The sequence below is a fragment of the Orbicella faveolata genome, unplaced genomic scaffold (assembly GCF_042242905.1).
Source record: "Orbicella faveolata isolate gen_17 unplaced genomic scaffold, um_ofav_v1 contig_35, whole genome shotgun sequence".
In the NCBI taxonomy this organism is placed as follows: Eukaryota; Metazoa; Cnidaria; class Anthozoa; order Scleractinia; family Merulinidae; genus Orbicella; species Orbicella faveolata.
In genome coordinates, this window is record NW_028301564.1 from 27,079,402 (window position 1) to 27,102,500 (window position 23,099).

The 23,099-nt window shown below is 41.8% G+C and overlaps 2 protein-coding genes, 2 long non-coding RNA genes and 1 pseudogene across 10 annotated transcripts in view; 3 read left to right on the plus strand and 2 right to left on the minus strand.

Moving 5' to 3' along the window:
* Positions 1-3,038: 3,038 nt before the first annotated feature.
* LOC110043523 (uncharacterized) lies at positions 3,039-11,129 on the plus strand (annotated as a pseudogene).
* On the minus strand, positions 5,162-5,741 carry LOC149104070 (uncharacterized). The gene is made up of 2 exons (XR_016201850.1): positions 5,602-5,741; positions 5,162-5,192 (listed from the first exon to the last, which is right to left on the minus strand). It is a non-coding gene; the product is annotated as an uncharacterized LOC149104070 (long non-coding RNA).
* Positions 7,549-8,381, minus strand: LOC149104071 (uncharacterized). The gene is made up of 2 exons (XR_016201851.1): positions 8,193-8,381; positions 7,549-8,114 (listed from the first exon to the last, which is right to left on the minus strand). It is a non-coding gene; the product is annotated as an uncharacterized LOC149104071 (long non-coding RNA).
* A 1,768-nt stretch (positions 11,130-12,897) lies between the features above and the next one.
* Positions 12,898-17,009, plus strand: LOC110043487 (uncharacterized). 2 transcript variants are annotated; one of them, XM_089272944.1, is made up of 3 exons: positions 12,898-13,256; positions 14,180-15,246; positions 15,508-17,009. In XM_089272944.1, the coding sequence occupies exons 2-3, from the start codon at positions 14,205-14,207 to the stop codon at positions 16,539-16,541; spliced, it is 2,076 nt and encodes a 691-aa protein (XP_089129070.1). In that variant the 5' UTR covers positions 12,898-13,256; positions 14,180-14,204; the 3' UTR covers positions 16,542-17,009. The 2 variants fall into 2 exon arrangements, with proteins under 2 accessions (XP_089129070.1, XP_089129069.1); XM_089272943.1 differs by having other exon boundaries at positions 12,899-13,195.
* Positions 17,010-18,226: 1,217 nt separating this feature from the next.
* LOC149104072 (uncharacterized) overlaps positions 18,227-23,099 on the plus strand; it is a 6,422-nt gene continuing 1,549 nt past the window's right edge. The window contains exons 1-4 of one of the 6 annotated variants that reach the window (XM_089273109.1): positions 18,227-18,438; positions 18,520-18,661; positions 19,611-20,700; positions 21,526-23,099. The exon at positions 21,526-23,099 is cut by the window's right edge and continues 1,549 nt beyond it. In XM_089273109.1, coding sequence (XP_089129235.1) covers positions 19,674-20,700; positions 21,526-22,880 — 2,382 coding nt within the window. In that variant the 5' untranslated portion in view covers positions 18,227-18,438; positions 18,520-18,661; positions 19,611-19,673 and the 3' untranslated portion in view covers positions 22,881-23,099. The remainder of the gene's footprint in view (positions 18,439-18,519; positions 18,662-19,610; positions 20,701-21,525) is intronic. The other 5 variants (XM_089273111.1, XM_089273110.1, XM_089273113.1 and 2 more) reach the window with 5 other exon arrangements.

The following is a 23,099-nucleotide window of genomic DNA, read 5'->3' on the forward strand; positions in this document are numbered from 1 at the left end:
TCAGACATTTTTTTCTTCCTGGAGACGACATTAAAATTCACGAAAAGGGATTGATAATTCCAAAAACCATATTAAATTGAAAGAAGTGAAAAATATGGAACATTTTGTGTCTCTTAGCTTATAATTTGGCGCCAAAAGTGGGTCGCACTCGCTCTTTGATCGCTGTCGCCATGTAGGATAACTAGACTTGGAACAAAATATGTGTATTCCTCTCAGTCAAATTAAACCCCAAATTCTCGAATTAAGCATTAGAAGAGGTCCCAGTATCTCCTTAAGCATTGTCTTTATTTTTTTTTTCCCGCGAAGAAAAAGACTATTAGCATGTCGATTCGGTAGGACGTACAGCTCGGTTTTGACTACCACTAGCACTGCGGGTGCAGCCACCGTATACGAGGATCGTCTGGATACTCAGCTATTCAATGAATCAAAATTTCCGCCCATTTCTGAGCTTTCAGTAAATTTTGCAGATCTCAGCTATCAGTTCAAAGCGTGTATTTTTTTCATTTTTCAGCTGACAGATAATGGAAGCTGAGGAAAACTCTTTTTACGGTCAACGTTTCTCATTTGCATTGCGATGTAATCCAACGTGAATGTGAGGCAACCGATATTTCGGCAGGAAACAACAAAAACAGGGGCGGATCCAGGATATTTCTTAGGAGGGGTGCACCACCAAGGAATGGCGTAACTGACTGGTGAGGTAAACAAATTTTAAAAGCGAATACGAAGAAGAAGGCTTCATCTCGGGTGGGGGGGGGGGGGGGGCACCCCGTGCACCCTCCTCCTAGATCCGCCCCTGAAAAATTGCCCGAAGTTGCCTCACATGCATGGTAAATTATATTGAAATGGAAGCGAGAAAAGTTAACCGAGAGAGCGGCTTGTCATCAGCCCCTTCCCCCTTCCCTCCCATCCAGATCTTTTCATGCAATAGCCCAGAATAGCGTATGACAAAACTGGTGAAAGGGTGTCACGTTGCGTTACTTGCGCACAGCTTCAGGCATCACTTTATTGGGTTCCGGAGGAGAAAGGGTACTCTACAAAGTTTTATACGGGAAGGCTCCAACCCATTACCTTTTGTATGTCATTTTGGCAGAAAAGGTACCCCATTCATATACCTTTAATAGAAATAGGTACCCCTTTCACATACCTTCATAACCGGCCCTTATTAAGAATAAATCGCCAAAAAAGGAACCTATTTTGCGATTTTAATGCAGTGCTTAGTAAATTAAATGATAGAGCCATAAGGGACGTCGGTTCGAAACATTTTATTTATAAACCCTTTTAAATAACTACAGATTTCCCTACCTTTTATATACCTCAACCCTTGAAATCCCTACCCTTTTATATTCCTGAAGCCTGAAAAAAAGTACCCCTTCCGGAGGAAAAGTTCTCGAATAGGCCATTATGTGGAGTATCCCTCCCCCCGGATTGCGTTCAATTTTTTCTGCAACCTATAACGCTTGTTTCTGTTTCAGTTATATCAAAAGATGCAAATTCTTTTTCAGTGATTAAACATTCTGCTCCTTCTAACTCAACTCTTTGTATGTCGTTACGGTCCGCCTCGTTTTGATCGACGGACACGACGCGAAATTTCCCGAGGAGAACCGGCAAACGTTCGTCGGTTTTCTGATCAATCTGAAACAAGAAACACTTCAAGGCCACTGAAACACGCTCGCTGCTTCTTTCTGTGATTTTAGCAATCATAAGGACAAATCTATTGATGTCATGAGAAGGCATTGTGTTCCAGACCATGTTTTCATCCTCGGTACTCGGTTGATCCAAGGAATTCTGGTGTGAATGCCAAAGTGCAACATGTTCCATGCCACGATGATCATTAAGATAAATCTCCATTTTACTCGCGTATCGAACATCCTGATGAAAAGAAAACGTAGTTCGGCGACAAAGTTCGCCGGGTCCAATAACGTACTTAACATTCAATGTGTTTTCTGAGCCTTCGTGAGTCTCTTCCCCCGAACCAAATAAATCTCCGCCGGTTTCTTCAGCTGGATGTTTCAAAACCCAGCTAACAATCTTTTTTATATCGTTTGCATGGATTGCAACAATAAAACACCTTTCATCCCGTGAGACCATATCGAGAAGATGGAAAACGAACACAATATGTTTCAAACCGGGTGTTTTTACCGCGTTCCCTTAGCGTGACAATCTGTTGTTTCATTCAACGCCGATGTCAATCCATTAACCGATCAATCAATCAAGAGCCGTGTGGTGTCAGGAAGCGGGTTGTGATAGACAGAACATGCCATTTCACTAGTGGCGCTCGCCTCTTATAAATAACCCAGAGCTCACCTTTCAATCTCTATAAACTTTACTGTCTTTCTGTCACGCAAAACTATAAATCATTGCGTTTCGATCTTCGATCAGCCGATGATCAAAAGTGCATGTGGTTCATATGAACAGTCTAAACATTCCGCCAGGAAGAAATAAAAAATAAAAAAATAAAAAAATAACTCTGATTACCAAATCATCGAGCGCATAATTTTGAAATGTGTTCAACTACGGCGTGCTACGGCTGTCACGCAACGAAAAAATAAATCGAAACGTCAGATATTCGTCGAAATGTTTTGCGCAAATTTACAGAGCCCAGCTCCAGCTCCACCAACATAGCGGCGAAAAATAGTGCAAACATCTGGAACTTACTTTGGCTATCTAGGCGACTGATTATCTGAACTGAACCCACAAACATTTACCCAAGCACTTTTCCTAACACTTTAACTCCTAAAAAGGCTAAAAATCACTAGATAAGTGTATATTTTTCCACAAACGCGATCGGCGCTGTATGTCACGCACCGCCATAACTCTGAACTTCAAACGGCGCTGGTTTCCAAACCAAGCACGCTATTGAGCTGAAAAGTTGTAAAGAGCCATAAGTTTTGAGCCCCTTATGCCTTATGAGGATAACAATTTTCGTGGCTCTTTAGTTTTGGATTTTGGAATTTGATGACGTCACGTGGAAACGAGCTATATTTACTTTGTTTTATCTCATTATTTATTCGGGAAATTCTCGGAAATGTTTTCGTCTACGGTTCACTGGTTTGCATATCATTAGGAAACAATACTTGAAGACAGTCACGCTTCCAAGAAAAGACGGAACAAACTGTCAAAATTCCCCGCTGGAGAACACGTCATTTTGGATTCTTGGAAAGACGTAAGCAATTAACTAAACTTCGCTTTCGTTGTGACAAAACCCTTTGATCGTCGCCTCGAGTGTAGCAGTGTTTCTGGGAAAATAGTCAAGGTTTTCCATCTGCTGGCGTTGTCTCAAAACGAAGTATTGAGAGAAACAAGCGAAGATGTTCCCTGCAACGAACATGGCGTTCACTGCTTATATTTTCCAAGAGGACTATGACCGACTTATTACTCAGGAGTTATCTCACGCAAGTCAGCAGCAGAGAGGTGGAAGTTTGTTCGGTCAGTGGACCAGCACTGGCAACCCAGTCATCCACCGTGCATTGTCTTTCAGTCAAAGTCAGGGTGATCGTGATGTAGTGGCTAAAAGCTTGTACGAAGGATTCCGAGTGTGTCCCATCGGCGAGTGGCGACCGGTTCAAGCTCAAACTCGTGACATGCAAGCAAGAGAAGCAAGAGAAAGTCTAATTAGGGGACGAGAACCTCCGACACGATTTTTAGTTCTCGATGTCAGCAGGACAGAAATAGTTCCTTTCCTCTTAAATCGCCAGACCGCCCAACATGAAAGAGGACGGCTGGAAAAGCTTCCCGGCGAGAACCCGTTTAATAAAAGTGCGTCGTTTGAGCAGCGAGTGCCAAGGAGGGACTTCGATTATCCGGTAGTACAATATCCGGCAGTACGATATCCGGCAGGGCAACCAAACTTACCTCATCAAACTTCACGGGCAGCCCAGTTTCAAGAAGCGATCACAGCAGACGTACAGTGGTACTCGGGCGAAGAAGGTAATAAGAAACTCCAGAAAGTAGTCCAGGATATTAAAGAAATTGCTCTGGGTAATGTGGACATGTCTCGCGACACAAAAACTCAGGATATCTCCTTGTCATTCACGGCAAGCCGCAGAGCAAAGAAGTGGGAGATCAGGTTTCCCTCAAAGTTTCCTGGTGTTGGAGCACTCCTGATTGAAAACCCAGGAACTCGCCAAGAAAAAGAACAAAGGCAGGCCACCAGCGACACAGTGAGTAAGGCGGTGAAGAATATGATTTCTCGCATACAAAAGAGCAGCTTCATATAAAAGACCGAAAGCGAATTTGTCTAAATTAGTGGTTGCATCCCAGCAGTGAACTCGACTTTGAATAGCCATAATTTCCGACCTTCTTTTCCTCGTTGGATGACAACTTCAACACTTATACGTTATTGCAGAATAATCAAAGGACTTATAGCCATTAATGGAAATCCATTGTTTTCTGTTTTTCTCAGTTTCCGTACAGTGCTTCTATTTCCTAAACGTTTTAGCCAAAGATGGAAATTTGTTAACATTAATGATAAGAACTAGCTTATACATGAAGAAGTGCTGGAATTAACGATATTAGTTATGTATCATAGACAAGACTTTCTGAGGCATTTCGATCCGAGAAATAAAGGTCAATAACAACGAAAGAGTACATGGTCTTATGTTCTTAGTTCCAGTATCATTTTCCCGCTCTTTGGAGGGCTAAATTGATTCCTTCTTGCCCTAACTGAAAGGCGATGGTTAAGAATAACAGCTTCTCCTGGAAAGAGCAGGATATACCTGCAACCAGGACATAATGGAAAAATAAGGAACTGAACCATTACAAGTTCCTACAAGTCTCCCACCACCGAAATAACTGAATGGCTCGGAGATTTATGGACAAATACAGTTTTCGTTCAACTATCTTGTCCTTGATAAAGAATTTTCCCAGAATTTTTCTTTCAAATCTAATCAAACATACGTTCAACCAAATGACGAAAAATGTCGAAATTAATAAACGAGGCAACGAGAATCCATCTTGAGATATGTTGCACTGAGTTCTCCTGCAACCTAACTAAAATGTAGATGTGGATAAATTCAGGCTTGCTAAAGATGGTCAGATGACAGACCATGGCAGCCGTAATCAAAAGTTGGCTACATGGTCCTAACCATCCAGAGTTGCAGATTTGTGGTCATTTCTAGGGGTGCATGGACGTTTCATTTCGATTATGGCGAACACTCAAGGATCAAGGTCGATCAGGAGGCTTTTATTTAATTCTTAGGCCCAGTTCAGACGTCGTGCTTCTGCCGTGCCGAACTAAATTCAGGAATTAAGTTCGACAAAAGCACGGCAGAAGCAAGGCGTCTGAATCAAACTTTTGAATTAAGTTCGGCAAGCAATTAAGTTCGACAAGCTCTGCCGTGCTACACGACTCTGGCACGGCAGGGATTCAAACGTCGTGCTTCTGTCGCGCCAAACTAAATTCATAAATTATGTCAATGTGTTTTGGCGAGATTTCGTTCCCTCGGGGAGTTAGGAGGAGAATTGTTACGAGGCTTCAGTAAACCCTGGATTTGATTCGACTCTGGCACGACGTCTGAATCAGAGTTGATTTCCTGCCGTGCTACAGTCGAACCAAATTGCAATTTAGTTCGGCACAGCAGAAGCACGACGTCTGAACTGGGCCTTACTTTCTTAGGTATACAGTAAGCTATACAATCAAACGTGCTTCAACTTGCAATTTCAATAAACAGAAACATCGCTTACAATATAAGCCACGAGGTAGTGAACAGAAAGACTAAATTAAGATTGGCTCTTCTCCTGTAGACTATTCAAAATTTCCTAGTCCATCAATAAGGAAATAAGGTTATGCTGCCAGCCACCATGTTGACCGAGCTGTAATCAGCGCACCATTGCATGGCCATCGTACGTAGTGGGAAACTGCATGGAGACTATACGATACAAAGATTGATTATATAGGTAGGTCTAATTATATATGGGTACATTTTATGAAGCTGATTGTTTCTTAAAGCTACAGTCAGAAATCTCTACATTTCAGAAGCTATGACTTAAGCAGACAGTGTCACGACAAATTAATACAAATAGATTTACGGTCAGTACAAGCGCTAGCCTTGGTCGCTACCAAAGCAGGTCATTTAAACACAACCAAGATATAAATCTTGCATACTGCTGTCTTCAGTACCTCAAATGAAAACTGTTTAGTTCAGCAGAATGCAATGAACGTTGAGGCACTCTAAATCAGCTGCCATGTTGGGACACCGTATAAAATCATGTCTTGTTCCCTTCGCTGTGAAAACGAAAAATCCACCAGACCCTTGTCTGTTCATGTCCACGGCTATAGCCTTGTCATTTGCTGGTCTTGAAGTGCAGAGCTTTCCTGTAGCAGGATCGAAGAACAAGTTTTCTTTGTTGGTCATGTTCTCCATCTTTGTTCCGCCTTGTTGAATCGTGTACGATGATAATATTTAAGTCGACGTTTCGTCGGTTTCGAAGCCGTTAACCTCTTTAAATCCTCTGAATGCTCGCCGCGAGTTTCTGATAGCTTGGCAAATTGAACAACTCACTCCTCCACCGACGGAAAATTCTGGTTCAGTCAGCAAGTAATTCAAACAACAAGCACTGAAACGTCAAACCGACTTGGCACAACACCCCGACCTTTTCTTATGATTTGCATATTGTTATTGCTTCGGAGTTCTTGGAAAAGTCGGAACGAACTGTCAATTGTTCTTGCTCCGCCCCTTGATCATGATCGTTGGATTAATTACAAATTCTCGGAAACTGGCGAGTTGTTTTTGCGACGTGTACGACTTTGTCACGCTTCCAATCAATCTGAATTCGGCCAGCAAATCACAAATCTACACGTACTGCCTTTAAATTTATCATTGTTTACCAACCGTGAGACTTCCAGCTTGCAGCTTTGAACGGGTGTGGACAAAACGTGGGGTAGACCCTACCCTGTGACCTACCCTATGGCCTACCGGTGGTCAGATTTTTAAAAACATAAACAAAACATCAGTAAGAGTCGAATGAGTAACGTGGCATAAAATTACATCCCTCGTGGTTTCTTGTATCCCTCTAATAAGGGTATACGAAAAGTCACTAACACCAGCACTAACAGTAACTAACGCCGTTCATTACATGTTTACACTAGGACTCCTTAATATGTTACAAACTGGCAACCGGTATGGATCGTGGAGCAGCCATTTTGGATATTCTCAGCGTCTACGTAATATCGGTCCTTTCCCCGGGGGGGGGGGATCTCATATATAAATGACAAGGGTGCTTGCCATACCTTTTAGGGGTTAAAAACGCAGTTTTGGTACCTCTTAGGGGTTCTTTCTAAAATTTCCGACCAGCACCCCCGTCTTTTTTATATGGGAGTTCCCCCGGGCCCTTCCCCTCCCTCCTAACCTGCCGTTATGGTTGATTGCTTAGCTGGGGAAGCTAGATGTCGAAGACAGCGAGAAATAGGATGTTTCAAGGCTGAGTGCTGTAAGGTTGGCATTGTTTTGTTCCCTCTGATGTTGATAATCGTGTTAGTGACTTTTTAGTATACCCCTATTAGACGGATATAATTTTTATGCCAGCTAACTCGTTCGACTCTTAATGATGTTTTGTTTATGTTTTTAAAAATCTGACTACAGGTAGGCCATAGGGTAAGCCAGCGGGTAGGCCATGGCTACACCATGGCCTACCCCATGTTTTGTCCACACCCGCTTTGAACCCAGTCGTAGTAAACCATTCATCAAGGAAAGACGGCCGTTTGGAATAGAAAAGATACTTTCCTGTTCGCTGCACAAGCGCTGAAAACCGGACGAAAATAAGTTTCTTAAGTGTGATGTCATTGGTTCGAAACGGAAGACAAACGAGAGGTGTGCTTTCGACTTTAGACTCCATTTTACGACGCCATTTTGTTTCGATGTGTGCACTGAATGCGGTGCGTTGGCTGATACTCTTTTCACAGTGCTTTTAATCTGTGTTTTACTGGAAGAAATTGTAGCAGAATTGATGTCTTTAACAAGGAAAATTAGTTTTACTGGTAAATTGCATGTGTTGTGGCTCTAGTAAGCGCTACAGACGTCACAGTTTGAATGCACAAGTTTAATCACACTGGGCGTAAACACGAGAGAAACAAAAGTGATCGTGGGTGTGTGATGTATGTGTGTGATGTGATTCAACTGAAAAATAAACAAAACAAAATATTTAAGTACAAACTATAACGACAAAAAAATGACAACGGATTAAAGTAAACTTACAAAACTGTGGCGACTCCAATTCTAGAATTTGTACTTCTGGGCTCACAACAGTGAAGCAGCTAAGGAAAAAATGCGGTAGAAACCAGCAGATCGAACTTTCAGGGCTAACAAGCACTGGCCAAAAATGAAAAACACAAAACTAGGCATAATGAAGAACGCTTAAGTATTACAGAGTGGATTGCATAATTCCCAGGGGTCACGGAAAGACGTGACACCCAAAGGCAAAGAAAGTTCTAGTCGCTACATGTGTCACTATAATAGAGAACAGAATCATAAGCAGATTACATAAAAATGATGTTCCTTACGACTTGCCATGATCTCCTTTGATTATGTAAGACTCGCGGTCTACGAAATGTTTAGTGCTTATTTTTGTTCTTGCATACGCGCGAGGACAGAAACCATAGTTAAAGACGCATGTGGTTTATAATCGGTAAATTGCAATCTGTACAAGCTCTTTGGCGCTTAAAAGCGAAATAATTTCGTGTCAACCAGCTGCATTACGTTGCCAAAGAAATTGCAAGGTTTTGTAAGGCCAGCATGGTTCTAAACTGAGATGCTAGTTTATCACCGACTTCACCTCCACCAATAGCACAACTGCCACCATCGTAATCAAGATCATAAGCTGACCATGAATAGATCAATAGTCACTATAACCAACATCATCATCATCATCATCATCATTATCATCACAGCTAACACCGCAGTGGTATGTCAAAGTACTTAACCGTTATTTTGAATCTAGAGAGAATGCCAGAGAAAACTCCTTTTAGTAATCTCTGCCTTATCCCGATCACCATACACCACAACTTTCGCATCCACCACGGCACAGTTGCAATACTCTATAAACCCTGGTGGTCACTCTTAGAATGGAAAATCGATGATCTTTACTATACCCATTCATTGAAACAAATGTAGGTTTGCACTAAGGTTAATTGCTAAGGTTATTTTCACTAAGGTTATTTGCTCATCTGATGAAATCGTTCTTTAGTTCAAAAGAACCAAACCACCTCCATTGCACACTTGGATGTTCTTATGGTGTCTCAAAGAAATACAAAAAATGTATTTTGTTTTAATGTTTTATTTTGTTATTTTTGTTTTATTTTCAGAGATAATCAAGCAGATCCACTCATGATGGAAGACGGAATTAAAGTTTGGGATTACAGAAAACTGAAAATCCAAAAACAAACTTGGACGTGTTACTTTGGAACAGTCTATTTAGCACATTGTGATGAACCGGAGGAGACCAATCCAGTTGTGATGAAAATAATGCACCAAGCACTGGCCGCGGGTGATGTTGTCAGAAAACTGTTCATGAAGGAAGCCAAGCTATTAACTGGACTTCATCATGAAAATATCGCCCAAATGTATGGGATTTGCATGAATGCCCTTACTATCGTAATGGAATACGCGGTTTTCGATTTCAGTCCTTTCAGGGATTTCAGAAGAGACATCAAGGTTAACACCCTAGATATGTTCCTGTCAGAGATTGCGCAATTTCCCCAAACCGCAGAGAATGGATTTGATTATCTGATTCCACAGATTGCAGTTGATGTTTCCAACGGACTTTTACACCTGCATGAAAATGAAATCGCGCACTTACTGTGACTCGAAGCCTATGAACATTTTGATTTCCAATCAGCATTATTCTACCCTTCAAGACAGGCAGCAGATCAAAGGGATCAAGGCGGTTAGATCAGTGGTGCGGTGCAAGCTGGCGGATTTCGGTGAAAGTCGTTCACAATAGCTAAAGACCACCGGACTAAATGATCCCGGAACTAACCAGGCACTCAGAGGAACAATTTATTCCTTTCATGGCACCAGAGATCTTGTTACCAGAAGCAATGGCGCCAGGGAAAAAGCTGTCGCTGGATGATCTAAAGAAAGTTGATATCTGAGCACTTGGACTTGTATTCTACTGTCTCATAAATCCTGGCTATTCATGCCCTTACGAGCGGGACGATTATCAATACCCCATTGACATTATGAACTTGCAACGACAACGACAACGTCCCTTCTGTGATCCAGAATACCACTTGAAACAATCGACAGTCAGGGTACGTGTACGAGATGTTAACCGCGGATGTACCAACCATGACCCCATTGAAAGACCGAGAGCTTCTGAAGTCGTCAACGCTTTATGTTCTCCAAGGCCAGCCCAGTTTCAAAAAGCGGTCACAGCAGACACACAGTGGTACTCGGGCGACGAAGGTAATAAAGAGCTCCAGAGCTTACTCGAGGATTTAAAGTACATTGCTGTGGGTAATGTGAACATGTCTCGCGACACAAAAAGTCAGGATATCTCGTTGTCATTCGTCCACAAGTACAGAAGAACGAAGTGGGAGATCAGATTTCCTGCCAAATTTCCTGTCGTAGGAGTACCTCTGCTTGAAAACTCAGGGACTGGCCAAGAAAAAAAACAAAGGCGGAGAAGCAGCGAAAAAGCGAGCAAGGCGGTGAAGAACATGGTTTCTTATGTACAGGAAGGCAGTTCGCTTAGTGAAGCTCCACCCAATAGTCCCAGGGAACTCGACTTTATCCAATAGAACCTTTTTCCTAGCTTCAACGCTTAGGTTATTGCAAAATATTTGAAGGAAGTAAAGCCATGAATTAATCTATCGATTTCAGTTTTTTTCAGTTTCCGGACAGTGCCTTTATTGCTTAAATGCTGTAACCAGAGTTGGAAATTTGCTACCATTAATAACGAGAAACTAGTAGAGTGCATGAAGATTTGAAATAAGTGCTTAAATTATGATATTAATTAAATGCTACAAGAAACTGTTGCCTATACATCATAGCTAAGGTAGACTCTGTGAAGCATTTCGATCCGAGAAATAAAGGTCAATAAAGTTAACGAAATAATACATGGCGCTATGTTCTTAGTTTCAGTATAATTTTTCTGCCCTTTGGAGAGCCAAATTGATTCTTCCTCGTTTAACTAAAAGGCGACGCTTAAGAATAATCTCCTCTACTGGAAAGAGCAGGATATACCTGCGACCAGGACATAATGGAAAAATAAGGAACTGAACCATTACAAGTTCCCGTAAGTCTCCTAGCTCCGAAATAAATGTCTGGAAGATTTATAGACAACTACAATATACCTGCTTGCGCTCAACCAGCTTGCCCTTGTAAAAGAAATCTATACCCAGAATTTTTCCTTCAAACCTAATCAAACACATGTTCAACCAAATGACGAAACATTTCGAAATTAATAAACGGGACAACGAGAATGCGTTGATCCTTACTCTCATAATTATGTTTTACGAGAGGTGTAAAGCTGTTTCTCATCAGTGCATCCTTGCCATATGTTGCAATTCTCCTGCAACCTAACAAAAATATCGATGCGTATAAGATCAGGCTTGCTTAAGATGGTCAGATGACGGACGTCATCAAAAGTTTCTTTATCGGTTTCATTTATGCAATCGCAATCGCAATCGTTAGCTACTGAGCGAACAGCCACGACTGTTAACTATTTCATACTGCGTATTCTAACGAGCGGACACCCGTGTAGGGGTGCATGGACGTTGCATTTCGATTATGGTCAACATTCAAGAAGAGAAAACCTTTATTTAATTCTTAGTTTCTTAGGTATATCGTAAGCTAAGTAAGGAAACGTTCTTTAACTTGCAATTTCAATAAACAGAAACATAGCTTACAATATAAGCCACGAGGTAGTGAGCAGAAAGACTAGTATAAGGTTGGCTCTTCTTCTGTAGACTATTCAAATTTCCTAGCCAATCAATAAGGAAATAAGGTTATGGTGCCAGCCACCATGATGACCGAGCTATAATCAGCGCGTCATTGCATGGCCATCGTACGAAACTGCACGGAGACTATACGATACAAAGATTGATTATATTTGTAGGTCTAATTATATATGGGTACATTTTATGAAGTTGATTGTTTCTTAAAGCTGCAGTCAGAAATCTTTATATTTCATAAGCTATGAATTCAGTAGATAGTGTCACGCCAGACAAATTGATACAAATTGATTTACGGTCAGTACAAGCCTTGCTCATTACTAAAGTTGGGTAGGTTATTTATACACAACGTTCCAAGATATAAATGTCCTCAGTATCTTATTTGAAAAGTATTTAGTTCAGTACAATGCAATGAACGTTCAGGCACTCTAAATCAGCTGCCATGTTGGGACACGTCCGCAGAAAATCATGTCTTTCTCCCTTCGTTGTGAAAGCGAAAAATCCACCAGACCCTTGTCTGTTCATGTCCACGGCTATAGCCTTGTCATTTGCTGGTCTTGAAGTGCAGAGCTTTCCTGTAGCAGGATCGAAGAACAAGTTTTCTTTGTTGGTCATGTTCTCCATCTTTGTTCCGCCTTGTGGAATCGTGTACAGTGATAATTATTAAGTCGACGTTTCGTCGGTTTCGAAGCTAACCTCCCTTAAAGCCTGTGAATGCTCGTCGTGAGTTTCTGATAACTTGGCAAACTGAACAACTCGCTCCTCCACCGACGGAAAATTCTGGTTCACTCAGAAAGTAAACAACAAGCATTGAACCGTCAAACCGAGTTGGTGTAACACTTCTGCTTTTCCCATGATTTGAATGTTGTTACTGCTTCGGAGTTCCCGGAAAAGTCGGAACAAACTGTCAATGTTCTTGCTCCGCCCTTTGACCATGATCCAAGGATTAATTACAAATTCTCGCAAACTGGCGAGTTGTTTTCGTGACGTGTACGACAGGTCACGCTTCCAACCAATTTTAATCCGGCCAGCAAATCACAAATCTACACGTACTGCCTTTAAATATATCATTGTTTACCCAGTGTGAGGCGTTCTAGGAACGTCCAGCTCGCAGCTTTGAACCCAGTCGTCAGTCGTAGTCAATCATTCATCAAGGGAAAACGAAAGTTTGGAATAGAAAGCATACTTTCCTGATCGCTGCACAGGCGATGAAAACCGGACGAATATAAGTCTTATAAGTGTACTATCACTGCTTTGAAACCGAAGACAAACGAGAGGTGTGCTTTCGCTATCAACTGATCAGTGGTACGTAAATATAGACTCCATTTCACGACGCCATTTTGTTTCGATGTGTGCACTGAATATGGTACGTTAGCTGATAACCTGAGTGCTTTTAATCTGTTTTACTGGAAGAAATTGTAGCAGAATTGATGTTTAGTAAGGCAAATTAGTTTTACTTGTAGATTGCATGGGTCACTATAATAGAGAACAGAATCGTAAGCAGATTGCATAAAAATGATGTTCCTTACGGATTACCATGATCTCCTTTAATGATCTTTAATTTGTAAGACTCAAGGTCTACGAGATGTTTATTGCTTTTTTTTTTGTTCTTGCCAGAAACCATAATTAAAGAAGCGAGTGCTTTATAATCGGTAAATTACAATCAGTATCTGTACAAGTTCTGCGGCACCTGAAAGCGAAATAATTTCATGACAACCAGCTGCATTACATTGTCAAAGAAATTGTAAGATTTTGTAAGTTTATTACAGACTTCATCTCCACTAATACCACAACTGCCACCATCGCAACCACCATCATAAGCTGACCATGACTAAATCAATAGTCCCTATAACCAATATCATCACCATCATCGCAGCCAGCACCACAGTAGTGTGTCAAAGTACTCATCCATCATTTAGAGTTTAGAATGTGTGGTAGAGAATCTACTTTTAGTAATTATCAACACTAGCAGCTTATTACCATCTTGATGACCATACCACAACTCTCGCCACCACGGCACCGTTGCAATACTAGACAAACCGGTAGTCACTCTTGTAAAGGAAAATTGATCTTTACAATATACCCATTCATTGAAACGGATTGCCAATTACAAATGTAGGTTTGCACTAAGGTTATTTGCTAAGGTTATTTGCACCAAGGTTCTTTCTCATCTGATCAAGTCGTTCTTTAGTTCAAAAGAACCAAACCACCTCCATTGCACCCTTGGGTGTTCTTATGGTGTCTCAAAAAATACAAAAAATAAATTTTATTTTAATGTTTTATTTTCAGAGATAATTAAGCAGATCCACTCAGGATGGAAGACGGAATTAAAGTTTGGGATTACAGAAAACTGAAAATCCAAAAACAACTTGGACGTGGTACTTTTGGAACAGTCTATTTAGCACATTGTGATGAACCGGAAGTGACCAACCCAGTTGTGATGAAAGTGATGCACCAATCACTGGCCGCGGGTGATGTTGTCAGAAAACTGTTCATGAAGGAAGCCAAGTTATTAACTGGACTTCATCATGAAAATATCGTCCGAATGTATGGGATTTGCAGGAATCCCCTTACTATCGTAATGGAATACGTGGTTTTCGATTTCAGTCCATTCGGGCACTTCAGAAGAGACATCAAAGTTAACACCCTAGATATGTTTCTGTCAGAGATTGCCCAAATATCCAAAATCGAGGACAATGAATTTGATCATCTGATACCAAAGATTGCAGTTGATGTTTCCAAAGGACTTTTACACCTGCATGAACATGAAATCGCGCACCGTGACTTGAAGCCTATGAACATTCTGATTTCCAATCAGCATTATTCCGCTCTTCAAGACAGGCAGCAGATCAAAAGGATCAAGGCGGTTAGACCAGTGGTGTGTAAGCTGGCAGATTTTGGTGAGAGCCGTTCACAATTACTGCAGACCACCGGACTGAACGATCCCGGAACTAACCAGGTATTTAGAGGAACAATTGCTTTCATGGCACCAGAGATCTTGTTGCCAGAAGCAATGGTGCCAGGGAGAAAGCTGTCACTGGATGATCTAAAGAAAGTCGATATCTGGGCACTTGGACTTGTATTCTACTGTCTCATAAACCCTGGCGATTTTTGCCCTTACGAGCGGGATGGCTATCAACACCCGACTGACATTATGAACTTGCAACGACAACGAAAACGCCCCTCGTCTGATCCAGAATACCAGTCCAAGCAGTCGACAGTCTGGGTACGTGTACGAGACGTTTACCATGCATGTACGAGCCATGATCCAGTTGAAAGACCAAAAGCTTCTGAAGTCGCTAACGCTTTGTCGTTTCCTCGCTACCCTGGTAACCGAGGCCGCATCGGGATGACAAGTAAGTTTGATCTCAGCTTTCTATTCATTCAACTGAGAGAAATTACGAGGTCGTAAATAAAACAATGTGATTGCATATAAAAGAATATAAAACTTAATTTAAAAAATTTAATTTAATTTAATTTACAAAAATGGATACTTTTAAAATGGCATACCAGCACTCTTGCAGATTAGAACATTCCTGGTTTTGGGGTTTCACCCTGAAGAACTAGCCTTGTAAAATGAGCAGTAGAGAGATAACATCGTCTTTTGTGTTCTACAGACGTGACGCCCCTCAGGGCGGGTCCTCCATGTGACAACCACGCTGCTTTCCAGTGGTATGCTAGTGACCAAGGGGAAGCGGATCTTAGATACATATTCAACAAGTTGAAGGCAATCGCTGACAGTGAAGTACAAATGAGTCGTAAAAAAGAAACTCAAAATCTCTCCATGAGCTTCCAGCGTCATGGACAGCAATGGCAAGTCAGTTTTCCTGCAGATTTTCCAAGCTCCAATGCAAGCGTGTTTACCAACGGTGAGGCCTATGCAGTGGCTGCCGGTGACACTGTGAGAAGTGCTGTCCGTGCCATAATATCAAAAATAAAGCATACACCTGCTGTAGGAATTCATGGCAACTCTGCAGATCAGTGGTATGGTGGTGAACAGGGGGAAGCGATCCTCAAATACGTCTTCAACGAGTTGACGAACATCGCTGACAGTGAGGTGAAAATGAGTCGCAAAACGGACACCCAAGATCTCACGCTGAGTTTGGAGCGTTCTGGGCATCATTGGCAAGTGAAATTTCTTTCTAATTTTCCAAGATCTGATGCAAGTTTGTTTATCAACCGAGAATTCAACGCAATGGTTGGCGGTGACACTGTGGAAACTGCAGTTAGAGCGATAATACATCGTATTTCATCTCTGGATCCGTCTTTTGCCACAAATCGCGGCAATCCTACATGTCAGCAACCAGCTGTTCAGTGGTACGCAGGAGAGAACGGCGAAGCCACTCTCAAATATGTTTTCAACGAATTGTCGAAAATCGCTCATGGTAATGTGCAAATGAGCCGCAGAACAGACACTCAAGATATTACGATGTGCTTTTTCCGTCAAGGACAAGAGTGGCAAGCGACATTTCCTTCCAATTTTCCAAGTTCTGAAGCAAGTCTGTCCATCAATAAGCGAGTGTGTACAACGATTGGAGGTGACAATGTTGAACATGCTGTCTGCGCGACAATAAATTACATAACATCAACGGATCAACCACCACGACCAGTTTTTGTGCGCCGAATGCAGCCAGTATGCAGTATAACTTAACATCAAGGACACCCGTTTCATGCAGCCTTGTGCTTCGTACACATGGTGAAAGCCAGATATACATTTAACTGATGTAAAATTACCATGATGGACAGTCTTTTTAGTAAATATATAGTAGCTTATAGTTCATGGTCGATAGAGAAGTGAGTGTTTTTATCAGTGTAAGACCAACCATTTTATCGCACAGGCGTACACCATTTTAGTATTCTAAGATGGAATAGTCCGTTCTCACGAGGAAATTGTCCGGAGAAAGTTTTGGTTAGAATTATGAACGTGGGAGAATTTGTCCCGAGGAACAAATGGACTTATTCACCAACATAATTTCCTACGTCGTTTTGTTTACTTGTGCGTTATCTGTCCATCGGTCACAAAATTGTGTAAAATTTCCCTAAATCAGCACTTATATCGAGTTAACTTCATGTCATCCATATGTGATCAACAGGAGATTAAATAAATAAGAGAACATCATATCATGTTTGCGATTTCCGCCACATGCAGGGCGAAATCCAAATGGATCAAAAGAGTGCCCAATGTTCTGGGACTGTCTCTGGGGCCGAGGCAAATGTCCGGAGCCCGGGATAGAATAAAATTGAAAGAACTTCACACCCAGGATTAATTAGACGTGTGCATATGCCGGCTATTCCCTGGTTGGGATGGGCACTATATATATATATGCACTACTGGGGTTACCTCGTTGAAACCCGGATCGAGCAGCAAGCCGGAAAGATATGCAGTCAACTCCCGATAATTGGAACCTTCAAAGCCTTCAGGGGAAATTGGAGAAGGTTCGAGTTATCGGGAGTTAAGGAGAAATGACCGGAAATATGGAAAAAAAAAGGTGCTTAGGTATTTCTTCCAATTTGATTTTAGAGAAGTCGAGGGAAAATTGAACTATACAATTCTAAATTACTGTATAAATTGAAGAGGGTTCGAGTTATCGGGTGTTAAGAAGAAATGACCGGAAATATGGAAAAAAAAAGGCTGCTTAGGTATTTCTTCCAATTTGATTTTAGAGAAGTCGAGTGAAAATTGAACTAAACAATTCTAAATTATTGTATAAGTCAGGACGTATAAACGAAACGAAGGAAAGCAAAGCCATGCAAACAGCAAGAGAAGTCCAGGTACTGCGAACTTTGCAGTTTTCAAAGATAGCAACGTCGGGCTGCTACTACAGAATTAATGCGGTGTACTTTTTCGAAAAATAGTTTCAATGTTTTGGACTACAGAACTGATTGTTTTGAGTTTTCACGTATTGACAAACATGGTTCGAGTCACTGACGGCAAAACTATACAGAAAATGACCTGAAGGCAAACGAAAATTGCTTCGAGTTAACTGGAACCGAGGGTAAAATTACAGCAAATGCATGACCGAGGGAAATCGATTTTGGTTCGATTTATAATTAGCGCGAGGTTCGAGTTAGCGAGGGTGCCAGTTATTGGGAGTCGAAGTTACAAAATGCAAAGTCAATTCTTGGAGCTGAACTTTGAAACGACAATGTCCTTTAGTGCAAGTGAACCTGTCAACGTTGATTAGAGCAAGGAAATGTTTTGGCTTCTTTTCATTCTTTGATTGATTCGTTCACAGTTCCAAGAAAAGTCGGAACATATTGTCATGGAACTTGATCAATTGCTCCGCCCTCAGGTATCAGCCCGATAACAAATAACAATGAAATTAAGCATTCTTGGAAAATTGCGTTACTTTATTGTGGTGTTCTTGTTAAGCTTGAGATATCCGTATTCCTAGAAATGCAAGAGTTCTGCAGCTGTCATTCTTGTACCTTGTCAATAGGATTTCAATTCTTTTGAAGCTTGAAATCGGTAAAACCCAATAGATGTTATAAGACCCGGAGGAAATACAAGGTATTTTGTGATGAATTCTGAGAACTTCCAAGGTTAGGTCAGTGTTAGTTCACAACTGAACGCTTCCATAATTAGCTATAATTCGGTTGCAATTGTTTTTTTGTTTTATATGCCATAGCCATCGACAATATCTTGACAAAATGACGTCCGCTTTCTAGCTTGCCTCAACGAGACTGAGAAGCGACGCAAGCATTGACGTGGAAACAGAACCACTAAACGCAAACAACTGAATCCGTCATCATCACACCAACCGCTCGTAGGTAAGGTCGCTTAGAAATAACTGTCCGTCTTTTACTACTGATATTATAAGCTTAATATTCCACGATCGAAGCTAGCAAGTACTTTTAGTATACCGTTCTCCGCCGGATATATCGTGTTTAGGGTTGCTAATGAAGATCTTCCGCAATTGAAGGACTCTTCCGACTTTCATTTCGGTTGTGCGAGGCATTTTCTCAGGTAGTTCTAATATTTATTGACATACGCATATTTATTCTCTTAAGCTCTTAAATTCTCAGTAATACCTACCCGTTCTTCAGAAACGCAGCGTACTTATTGTGGTCACCCTCGGTACAGAAGCCATAAATTATGAGCTAGAGAAAATTGAATATTTGGTGACTGACATCTGACGCGCTGCATAATTTTCTTGTGAAATCCCGGCCAAAGAGATAACTCAAACTACAATAACGAAATAGAAAGGTCGCTGAAGCTAGCTGTACGTGTCGAATGAAGAACTCGTAATAAAATTATCGTAATAAACTGGGACGTGGGTAATTTTATTTTGAGGTGAGCTGTGGACAAATGACGCCGATTCATTGAACGAAGGAGAACGAAAGAGTTGTCTGTTATCATTGGTCGCTATTTCAAATCCGGTTTAAAGGAGGTTTTTTTTTCTTCTCTTTGCATAGGACGTATGGGCAGCAGTTGAATGTACTTTTTCCATAACTCCACCGCAATTGTAAATCGATCGGCGGGGGGACTGCGCCATACATGATTTGGAAATTTATCTCTGAGCCGGAACAAAAATATACTCTACCAAATAGTACATTATTAGCGACTGAGGAAACCTGTGTAAGCAAATTGATCCCGTTTGGTGAAATTCGTTGAGTAAGTTGTCTCCGCTGTGTTCGGCGAGTGACGAGTCAAATTCCATAAAAAGTATACCTCATGTAACAGTGCTTTAAACTATCTACGTTCCTTCATTTTTTGCAGGTAAATCAATATTTGACGAATAGGGCTATTAGGTGTCAACCGAAACAAGCTGGCTCACCCAAGATGGATGGTGAAATCAATGTATTAGACTATAGAAAACTGAATGTCCAGAAACAACTTGGACGTGGTACTTTTGGAACAGTTTATTTAGCACATTGTGATGAACCCGAGGTGACCAACCCAGTTGTGATGAAAGTGATGCACGAATCAGTGTCCAGGGGTGATGCGGCAAGAAAGCTATTCATGAAGGAAGCCACGTTACTGGCTGAGCTTCATCACGAAAATATCGTTCGAATGCACGGTATTTGCATGAATCCACTTGCTATTGTACTGGAATACGTGGTTTTTGATTTCGCGCCTCTCAGCAGAAACGTTAAAGTTAATACCTTGGATAAAGGTTTGTCGGAGATCGCACCATTGACCAAATCTGAAGATTGTGGATTCGATCACCTGATTCCGGTGATTGCAAATGAAGTCACGAAAGGACTGTCCCACCTTCACTATCTTGAGGTTGCTCACCGTGATCTCAAACCTGCAAACATTCTGATTTCCAATCAGCACTATTGCGCTCTTCAAGACAGGCAGCAGATCAAAAGGATCAAGGCAGTTAGACCAGTGGTATGCAAGCTGGCTGACTTTGGTGAAAGCCGTTCACAATTGCTGCAAACCAACGGATTGAATGATCCCAACACCAAAGACATATTCAGAGGAACAATTCCTTTCATGGCACCGGAAATCTTACTTCCAGAACGAACGTTGCAGGGAAGAAAACTGTCACTGGAAGATTTAAAGAAAGTGGATATCTGGGCACTCGGACTTGTATTTTACTGCCTCATAAATCCTGATGTCTCTTACCCATACGAACTAGAAGCCTCTGATCTCCAAGAAATTATTATGATGTTACGACAAAGGAAACGGCCAGCCTCTAATCCAGAGTATCGGATCAAGCAAGAAACAGTTTGGTCACGTGTAAAAGAAGCTTTTGAATCCTGTGCTAACTACGATTCCAGTAAAAGGCCCAAAGCGTCTGACGTCTTCGCTGTTTTAAATCCTAGTCGTGTGCCAGGAAGAAACGACACTTCCATGACAAGTAAGTTAGTTTTCTCAGTGTCAAAAGATTTCTACTTTACATAAATATTGTGCAATGAACTGAAAGAGCAATTCGCTGAAATAGGTTCTCCTTGAGCGTCCATCAAAATTCAGACCGCTAAGGGAACCAATCAGAATGCTAAGGGAACCAGTTCGACAATATAATAAGTACTTCTTATGCAACCCTTTCGAGTGGTTTACCATGGACAAGGAATATCCCACTAGTCACCTTAAAGCGATCGTGTATACCAAGAAAATACAAATGATCATGACAATTGGGATATTCCATAGTGTACAACTTGAAAGTGTTTATATACCATGTACGTAAAAATCTTATACCATGCCATAGAAATTAAAATGGCCAGCGCAATCAATGCAGGGCAAACTGGGAGCTTCTGGTGTAGTTTCATCGAGTATACAACGACTTTCCTGCATTCTGGTTGGCTGTATTTTCTAGGGCATGGCATAAAGTATGATGGCACACTCATCCTCTTTGCTCCTATGAGTGGAGCATTTATATGGGCTGCAGGCATGACTGACTGATGATTCCCTATATAAGGGATACCTTGATGCGTAAAACATCGGCTGTGCCTTGACACCCCAAGTGATACCATAGCCTCCAATTTGCCCCCTTAAGAGGGACGACAAACATTTTTCCCCTTCCACATGGAAAATCCCCCCCCCCCCCGAAACTTTCCGCTGACAAGTGGTCTTTAGTATTTCATTTTTCTGGTCTTAACTTTAAGTATCTTTTCTGTCATTTTATGCTTTTGCGTGTTACCCAAAAGCTTACCCACCGAAGCCTAACTGACTTTTGTATTTATAGATGAAATGCCTCTTAGACATCGATCGGCGGCAAAACGTCGGACAGGGCCAACCGTTCAGCCTTTGCCACCGATACTGCGTGGGAATCCTGCACGCGTAGCAGCAGATCAGTGGTACGCTGGTACACAGGGTGAACAGGCTCTCAAATACATATTTGCCAAGTTCACAAGCATAGCTGACACTGAGGTAAAAATGAGTCGCAGAACAGACATTCAAGACGTCACATTGAGCTTCGAGGCTCACGGGCAACTCTGGCATGTCACGTTTCCCAGCAACTTTCCAAGATCCAATGCAAGCCTGACCACAAATGGAGAAAACTGCACAATAATTGGAGGTGACACTGTAGAAACCGCTGTTGAAGCATTACTAAATCGCATATCATCCGTTCAGCCACGAGGTGATCAGATGAGCGGCAATCCTGCACATGTAGCTGCAGACCAGTGGTATGCTGGTGAGCAAGGAGAGGCGGCTCTGAAATTCGTTTTGAACAAGTTTACAAACATTGCTGACAGTGCAAGGGTAAAAATGAGTCGGACAACACACACACAAAATGTCACGTTGACCTTCGAGCGCCACGGGCAAGAGTGGCAAGTTGCATTTGCCAACAATTTTCCAAGAACCAGGGCAAGTCTGACCTGTTTGGGAGAATTGAACACAAGGATAGGAGGAGATACCATAGAAATTGCTGTTAACGCGATGATAGATCGCATTTCATCTCTCGATCAGCCATCAGGCCCACGCGTGTATGCTGCTCCTCAGGTTGCCTCTTATGATCAGTGGTACGTTGGCGAGCAAGGCGAAGCGGCACTGAAATACATTTTTGACCAGCTAAGGAGCATCGCTGACAGTGAGGTGAGAATAACTCGGAAATCAGACACCCAAGACCTGACGTTGAGCTTCCACTACGAAGGACAAGACTGGCAACTGGAATTTCCTTCCAACTTTCCGAGATCCGATGGGATTTTGTCAACCAATGAAGAAGTGCGCGCGATGGTTGGCGGGAACACGGTGAAAACTGCAATCAATGCGATAATAGGTCACATCCGAGACAGCCGGCCCACACGCATGGCAGTCACTCAGTGGTACACTGGCAAGGAAGGAGAAATGGCTTTGAAGTACATTTTCGACGAGTTGAGAAACATCGCTGACGGCAACGCCGTGGACATGAGTCGCAAAACAGACACTCAGGATGTTACCTTGAGCTTTCAGCGTCATGGGCAAGACTGGCATGTGAAATTCCCTTTCAATTTTCCAAGATCTAGCGCAAGCTTATCTTATAACGGAACATTTCATGCAAGAGTTGGCGGTGACACCGTGAAAAAGGCTGTCAGTGCGATTATAAATCGTATTTCATAACTAGATAACCTGCGAGCCCAGGTAATTCGCTTATCAAAAAGGCATCGAATTTGTTACATATTTCAGTGCGCTAAACAGGACAAACGTGAAACTGATTTTTGGATGCTATTTTGAAACTTGGCCTGTAGAAGCTACTTGCTATGACCTTCCCATATAAATCATTTGCAATTATTGGTAAATAGGGGGCTTAGAAGCGAAGTAGACCAAACGTCGGAACTG

Bases quoted from the DNA above. Each gene is read 5' to 3' on its own strand.
- LOC110043487 (XM_089272944.1), top strand. From the start codon at position 14,205: ATGGAAGACGGAATTAAAGTTTGGGATTACAGAAAACTGAAAATCCAA. The intron at 15,247-15,507 runs GTAAGTTTGATC...TGTGTTCTACAG, and splicing joins AGGCCGCATCGGGATGACAA to ACGTGACGCCCCTCAGGGCG.